The 8,171-nt window shown below is 42.0% G+C and overlaps 1 protein-coding gene across 1 annotated transcript; it reads right to left on the bottom strand.

Moving 5' to 3' along the window:
- Positions 1-774: 774 nt before the first annotated feature.
- Positions 775-4,772, bottom strand: rrp36 (ribosomal RNA processing 36). The gene is made up of 8 exons (XM_024396751.2): positions 4,615-4,772; positions 3,612-4,050; positions 3,114-3,246; positions 2,794-2,860; positions 2,376-2,480; positions 2,075-2,152; positions 1,862-1,979; positions 775-1,461 (listed from the first exon to the last, which is right to left on the bottom strand). The coding sequence occupies exons 1-8, from the start codon at positions 4,615-4,617 to the stop codon at positions 1,325-1,327; spliced, it is 1,080 nt and encodes a 359-aa protein (XP_024252519.1). The 5' UTR covers positions 4,618-4,772; the 3' UTR covers positions 775-1,324.
- Between the last annotated feature and the right edge of the window lie 3,399 nt (positions 4,773-8,171).

Here is an 8,171-nt window from a genome sequence, read left to right as displayed (position 1 = left end):
AGGACCCTGTTTTTAATTGGTCAAAGAATGATCCAGATTCTGTAATCCCCTATTTTGCAATGCAGGATCAGATCAATTGTTCCGAATGAGTTTTTCAGAAAAGGATGGGGTCAATCTGATCCAGATAACACAATGTGAAGGTAACAGATGTTCAGTGCCATCTACTGACAAGTCGTTACTACTTCTACACTGTCATGGGAAACAGTTACGTAAACTACAAGGACTCAATTATTAAATTATACTGACCACTGTCATGATGTTGGCCTGGGGGTAGGTTTATGACTGTCATAAATACCTCTTCCCCCCCTTTTCCTCTCTCTACCCTACTGATGTGACATTTGAAAATCCTTTGGTTAACATAGAGATTCTGGGAACATCAGAAGGCGGGGGGAAATGAACCATATTCTGGTAATCCGACCACTTGAACATATGCGTTGGTACTTAATGAATATGATGTCAGTTCGGTTGTCATCTGAGACATTCTCAGCGATGATAGTTGTATCAAATACTTATGTCATGCAATAAAATGCAAATTAATTACTTAATCATAGTGTGATTTTCTGGATTTTTGTTTTAGATTCTGTCTCTCACAGTTGAAGTGTACCTATGATAAAAATTACAGACCTCTAAATGCTTTGTAAGTAGGAAAACCGGCAAAATCGGCAGTGTATCAAATACTTGTTCTCCCCACTAAGTGCCACCCAAACAAGTTTGTCAATGAATGATCATAACATAGATGCTAGGTTTGGTTGAGGAGACGATTGACACTCATGATATTGGCAATGACGTATATATTTAATACAAAAATGACCCTTCTGCATGTTCCAATGAAATAACATCAATACAAACCATACGTATTTGCATTGGAAGTCCTCATAAAAACATACAAAATCAACAGTGTGCTTTCAGAAATTCCTCGCCGGTGAGCAAATACGGGAAGATGATATGAAGTACTAGATAATATACCGTAGTTGTGATTAAGTCCTCTCCCATGGGACACCTCCATGGCCATGATAGGGCTGCATTCGCTTGGCTTCAGTCTCTGTCAGCCCTCTCCTAACCTTATTGGCTCAGTCCAAACTTAAGATGCATGCAAGCATCTTAGACTCTCACATAAATCATACATTGTTAATGGGATTCAGACCAGTTCAGTTACTCACATGAATCTCAAGATAGAAGAGCGGCCCCTGGGTAGATTGGCCTTAGTAAAAACAAAGCAGTGTAAACTGTTGCTGGGACAGCTTCTGAGGCCAAAATGTCCCACCATCATCATCATCAGGACAAACAAAAGAGCAAGACTGTTCCTGGGCCAGTTTCAGGACAGTCACTTCTGCTGGAAAGGCAGCTTCCTGCGGTCTTTGCCAGCATTCCTCTTCCTCTTCTTGCTGAGGAAGTTTTCCAGCTTGCCGCTCTTCTTCAGTTCGCTGTACTTCTCCGCCAGCTCCAGCTTTTTCTTGTCAGCTGTGAGAGGGTTAAGAGAGCAGAGTAAGGTTCTTGAGTATCCTATCTGCGCTTTCACCGTAATGGCATTTCTACAACCAGAGTCTTGTGGTCAACGAAGATGGCGTTTGGACAGCGATACAGTCTCTTATTCCATTGTAATATCTCTGATTTACAATGTGAAAAAAACCCACAAGAGATTCCCCACCCAACCAAACAGGGTACAGCATTGTATTATAGTCTAGTGGCAAATTCTGAGGGGTTCAACAATATTGCATTGTTGTTGCCTTGATTATAGAACTGTATCATATCTGAAGTTAAGAGCTTTACAACATAAAAATATAATGTCTATAGAGAAGAATAAATAGGCTTCAGAGTACAGGAAATAGAATAGAATGTCATGCTTTACATCCCAACTTACATTTCTTGAGGAAGAAAGGCTTCAGTCCCTGGCCCGCCATCTCTCTCTGCTTCCTCTTGAACTCTAGCTCCTTCTCACGCTGCTGTTCCCGGCTCTTCCGGGCCCGCTCCTGGTTCTCCTGAATATGATAAGGAATCGGGTGAATTATATAGAAAAGCAGCCCTCATTCTAAAACTGCTTTGCATGGTTGTGTGTGTTCAGCAGTTAACTCACCATTCTTTTCAACAGGAACTGAAGTTTCTCCTTCTTTTGGTTGCTCTTTAGTGGTTTCTTGAGCTTCTTCTGCACTACCTAATATATATATATATATATACACACACACACCACAAAGAATGAACACAATTAAATTCAGTGATAGTCAAATGTAAAAATTCTTGAGGACAAGCAGGACCATGTTGTACAAGAGATAATGTAAAACAAGTCCTATATCCTACAATGTATGTTGTCTAAAATGAAAAACGGACTGATATGGACTAGACAAATATGGACTGATTAGAATTGATCGTTTTCACACATCTCTCTCGTGCTGTTTGATGTCGTTGATGAATCTGTATGTTTTCTCAAAGATCTCCGGTTTGTATTCACCAGACAGATCGTCAAATCGAGGATCTCTTGACACCTGGGGGGGAGGGGGAAAGTGACAGACAATTACAATTACACCTGGGGCAGCAGGTAGCCTATTGGTTAGAGCGTTGGGTCCAGCAACCGAATCCCCGAGCTGACAAGGTAAAAATCTGTCGTTCTGCCCCTGAACAAGGCAGTTAACCCACTGTTCCCCAGTAGGCCGTCATTGTAAATATGAATTTGTTCTTAACTAACTTGCCTCGTTAAATAAATAAAAGACAGCATGCAACAAGATGGTTTGAGAGGTCAAAAGCAAAAAAGCAAGAGATGGAGATGTCAATCTACAAAATACTTCAGAAGTGCCTTACTGATTTCTTGACAGGAACTACTTGTCTGAGAAAAGGGGCTGGCCTCTTGGCTGATATCTCCATGGGCCTTAAAAAGAAAAACAATGTATGAGAAAGGATTGTTAGGAGTTTAAATACATACACCATGCCCACAGTAAAGAAATAACAGATTTTCTCCAAAATGACTTACACTCAACACATACAGATACTGAATAAAAATGGAGGTTCATAAAGGAATCAAAAACCCATAACACATATTTAGAGTGCCATCCATGCTCCAACTCAGCTATTGGAATGGCCTTATTCTAATGCATGAAGGTGAATAGAAAATTGGACATTACCTATTCTTGTTGAGGCGTTTCTTTGTGGGAGTTTGTTTTGCCTTGGTTGTTCCGTAGGCTATTTCATTATAGACCTTTGTCCCCACCTTGTTTTGAAGCTTCATAATGTCCTCAAAAGACATTGTTGAAAGCTCTGTAAAAGTCAAAGAAAAATGAAGGATTCACTGGCTCGCTTAGAATACATGACATTTCACTAGTCGAGAATATTTTATAACCTTATTATGTATACATTATAAATTGAAACAAATGCAGACCATTTCCATTTGGTTACAAATTGTATAGTTATAGTTCTGTATGGATATAGGATTTGTTCTTCATAAATGAGATGGAGAACACACCAAACTATCCTATAGACCTTTTAGGCCGTCATTGTAAATATGAATTAGTTCTTAACTGACTTGCCTAGTTAAATAATGGTTAAATAAAAATAAATAAAATACCTTGACATTTGTTCCTGGGAGATCAACTGCAGTGAATGAAACTATGCTTACAATTTACCTTTTTTAATGTCGTCTTCTGTTTGTATTTCACCACTGCTGTTTACCGATTCCGGTTGTTCTGCGTCATCATCGACATCCTCAGAGTCCTCAGTGTCACTACCCAAACCTGTCTGGTCAACACCATCACTCTCTGCATTTTCATCATTAGCCTCTTCTTCACTGGCATCCTCAAGAGCTTCTCCACCACTCAAACTGTACTCCTCTTCCTCTCGTCCAGACTCTTCCTGGTCTTCCTCGATCATACTTGAAGAGGTCTTTTTACTGAGTAAGGCAAAGTTTTCTTCCATTTCAGAGTCTTCACCACTACTGTCAGGGGCTTTATTTGACAGACTGTTGGTCTTTTTTGACTTGTTATCCAACCTAGACACAGTGACAGCCACTTCTTGATGTTGCTTTCGCTTCATAGTTGCTTTCTGGTGCCCGGAGGACATTATGGACTGTGAAAAGACACATAGGAGTTGTAGTAAAGCCTTAGCTCACTCGCTTACAAAGTGTATGGGGCCTGAAATAGATTTAGGTAGCCTACTTTGAGATAGTCGATTTTAAACAATAACACAAAGGGTGAAACACCTCTACACATAACATGTTGCTATGAGGCACGTTCTAGCAACACGTAGACAAACAGGTACCAGAAACAGCACGCCTATTTAGACTCCTTAGAAACGGTGGCTTTATAAATCAACGTGATTGATTGGCTCACCTGCCTATGCTGAAAAAGGTTACATAAAACCCCTAAAACAAATTGCCGTGCTCTACATTGGAAAGCCACTCCAGAAATAATGTATCTCAACGCAAGTCCCCGGCGTTCACTCTCCCCCCGAATAGAACACAACTCGAGTACCAGGCTTTAGAGAGGCCTTGTCTTGCATGGCTAATGTTACTAGTTAACGTTAGCTATAGTGGCTAGCTTGCAATAAAAAGTCAAACCAACAACAACGGTGAATATAACACGGTATTGTTTTTGGCGAAAGAGTTATTAAGTAGGTACGTTAACGACTTACCATTATATGAACGACGATCCTAACTTAGAAACGAACTATAATAGCAACCAGCCCAAGATGTTATCCACGTGGGTTTTAGTTGTGTACTGTTAGCTAGCTAGCTACTCTGAGTCTGACTGATTCCCGTGCAATATTTAATCGACCAACGGGGGGCACTGTTGAAAAGGTATTGAGATACAGGCAGACGCGGGCCCAAAGATGTATGTGTTACCTTAAATTTGACCTTGTTACAATGCTGACATTTTCTAATTCAAGGCACCTTTCTCTGTCTATACTAACAAGAATGTGTTGATCATCCCCCGATCCACTTCAGAGCTTTATTCTCGATAAAAATTGGACAACACTGCTCAAACTTTTTTGTCATTCTCATTGGTAGGTAGGCTCACTTGCAGAGTGAAAAAAAAACGTCCCCGCTTTAAATGATGTTCAGTTTATAAAGGCTTCATAATGCCTTCATAAACACTACATGAATGTGTTACAAATCATCTATAACCGTATGTCATGCATTATACAGGCTTCATAAATGTGGCATAACTGTGTGACAATCACCATTATCAAATGTGACATAACCCACTTATGTCGAATATGATATAAACATGTGACATGTTGTGCTGTAGGATGGCCCATGCTCTGAAGTGTAGTTATGTTAGTCCCATTACACCTAATTTCGTTCCCAGACACTTATGCCCAAATGTGCGGAAGGTCCAACGAATCAAATGTGGCCTTCATTAGTTAGGGTTAGGTTTAAAATCACATTTTAAGAAGAGAAATTGTGGAAATGGGTAGGGTTTAGCCATAATTATGACTTTGTCGCACACCAGAACATAACTAGTACCAATACATACAATCAAACAGTTACTGACAAGGACATGAGGGGAAACAGAGGGTTAAATACACAACATGCAACATGGGATTGGAAGCAGGTGTGATGGAAGACAAGACAAAACCAATGAAAAATAAAAAAATGGATCAGTGATGGCTAGAAGGTCGGTGACATCAACCTTCGAACACCGCCCGAACAAGGAGAGGGACCGACTTCGGCGGAAGTCGTGACAGTACCCCCCCCACACCCCCCACCCCACTGACCGCGCGACGACCCGGAGGGCGACGCGCAAGGCGATCCGGATGGAGACGGTGGAACTCTCGCAGCATTGAAGGATCCAACACGTCCTCCACCGGAACCCAGCATCTCTCCTCCAGACCATACCCCTCCCAGTCCACGAGGTACTGAAGGCCCCTCGCCCAACGTCTCGAATCAGGTATGTAGCGAACAGAATACGCCCCGGGGCCCCCTCGATGTTCAGAGCGGGCGGAGGAACCTCCCGCACCTCAGAATCCTGGAGCAGGCCAGCCACCACCGGCCTGAGGAGAGACACGTTGAACGGGTTAATGCGGTAATCGGGGGGAAGCTGTAACCTGTAACAAACCTCGTTCAGTCTCCTCAGGACTTTGAATGGCCCCACAAACCGTGGACCCAGCTTCCCGGCAAGGCAGGCGGAGGGGCAGGTTTCGGATCGAGAGCCAGACCCGGTCCTCACTGCGCTGTTTTTTGGCGCCTCATGGCCCGCTGAAGGTGCACATGAGCGGCATCCCATGTCTCCTCAGCGTGCCTAAACCAGTCGTCCACCGCAGGAGCCTCGATCTGGCTCTGATGCCAAGGTGCCAGAACCAGCTGGTACCCCAGTACCCACTGGAAGGGGGAGAGGCTAGTGGAGGAGTGGCCATCACTGCCCAGGGCACGTACGCCGCCCATTGCCGTCTATTGCCGTCCTGGCAATAAGACAGCAGAAACCTACCCACATCTTGGTTCACTCTCTCCACCTGCCTGTTACTCTCGGGGTGAAAACCCCGAGAAGGTAAGTAAGCTAATTCTTCTTAAATTAATCCAGATTTAAAAAATAGCTTTCTGAGATGTTGCTTAACTTCAGATGAATTAATTATAGACTGGGGAGTCTCAGACTAAGGTAAATAAGGACTAACCAGTTAATCTTTGTGAAGCCTAATTAGATTAATGATGTGCACTTGGTGCTGACCTGAGGCTGCTTCAAAAATCAGGGATGGGACACGAATACATAAGCAAGTCACCTAAACCAAGCAAAGGATGGAGGTAAAAGAAAACATTAAAATAATTTCAGTGACTGAAAAAACCCTCTTGAAGCGAATTGTGTCAAACCACCCAATTATCGAGAACAAACAGCATCAACAGAAAACAATAAAAATAGTGCCTGAACTACCATTTGTAGGGAAACCAGAAGCAGGTTCTTCTCTAACCAGCACCAGTTTGGGATCCAAATATTTCCATTTGTGAATAATAACATTTTTGTTACCAATCCATGGCTATTGTTTGCTTCAATCACTTGAGCTGTCTTTGTTGTGAGAAGTGCTACATAGCAAAAGCATCTCTGCAGGGTTGTCCATTTCTGTCATGATTCTGTCTCAAGCCATGGAAACAAATGGGTAATCTTCATCTTCAGTGCGAGGATCTGGGCAGCCGTGCTGTTTGAGGTAATTATGAAGCACTGCTGTTGCAATTATGACAATGCTGCATCTTCTTGGTTGAAAGTGCAATGTGTTTCTGAGACACTGGAAACGACTCTTCCATTTGGTATTTTATTAGGATCGCCATTAGCTGTTGCAAAAGCAGCAGTTACTCTTCCTGGGGTCCACACAAAAATGACATAATATAGAACATTCATAGACAAGAACAGCTCAAGGACAGAACTACATCAAAAATATTGTAAAGTCACACACAGCCTACATGTCAGTACATACACACAAACTATCTAGGCCAAATAGGGAAGAGGCATTGTGCTGTGAAGTGTTGCTTTATCTGTTTTAAAAAAAAACAGGTTTGCTGTTCATTTGAGCAATATGAGATTCCATGCAATAATGGCTCTATAAAATACTGCACGCTTTCTTGAATTTGTTCTGGATTTTGGGACTGTAAAAAGACCCCTGGTGGCATGTCTGGTGGGGTAAATGTGTGTGTCAGAGCTGTGTGTAAGTTGACTATAGAAACTATTTGGAATTTTCAACACATGAATGTTTCTTATAAAAAGAAGGGATGCAGTCTCTCCTCAACTCTTTGCCAAGAGAGACTGGCATGTATAGTATTTATATCAGCCCTCTGATTACAATGAAGAGCAAGAAGTGCCACTCTGTTCTGGGCCAGCTGCAGCTTAACTAGGTATTTCCTTGCAGCACTCGACCACACGACTGGACAACAATCAAGATAAGACAAAACTAGAGCCTGCAGGACTTGCTTTTTGGAGTGTGGTGTCAAAAAAGCAGAGCATCTCTTTATTACAGACAGAACTCTCCCCATCTTTACAACCATTGAATCTATATGTTTTGAACATGACAGTTTACAATCTAAAATAACACCAAGTAATTTAGTCTCCTAAACTTGTTCAACAGCCACACTGTTCATTACCATATTCAGCTGAGGTCTAGAACTTATGGAATGATTTGTACCAAATGCAATGCTCTTAGTTTTAGAAATGTTCAGAACCAGTTTATTACTGCCTGCCCATTCCAAAACAGACTGCAACTCTTTG

The sequence above is a fragment of the Oncorhynchus tshawytscha genome, linkage group LG32 (genome assembly GCF_018296145.1).
Source record: "Oncorhynchus tshawytscha isolate Ot180627B linkage group LG32, Otsh_v2.0, whole genome shotgun sequence".
Classification (NCBI taxonomy): domain Eukaryota; kingdom Metazoa; phylum Chordata; class Actinopteri; order Salmoniformes; family Salmonidae; genus Oncorhynchus; species Oncorhynchus tshawytscha.
This window is presented reverse-complemented; position numbering and strand designations above follow the sequence as displayed.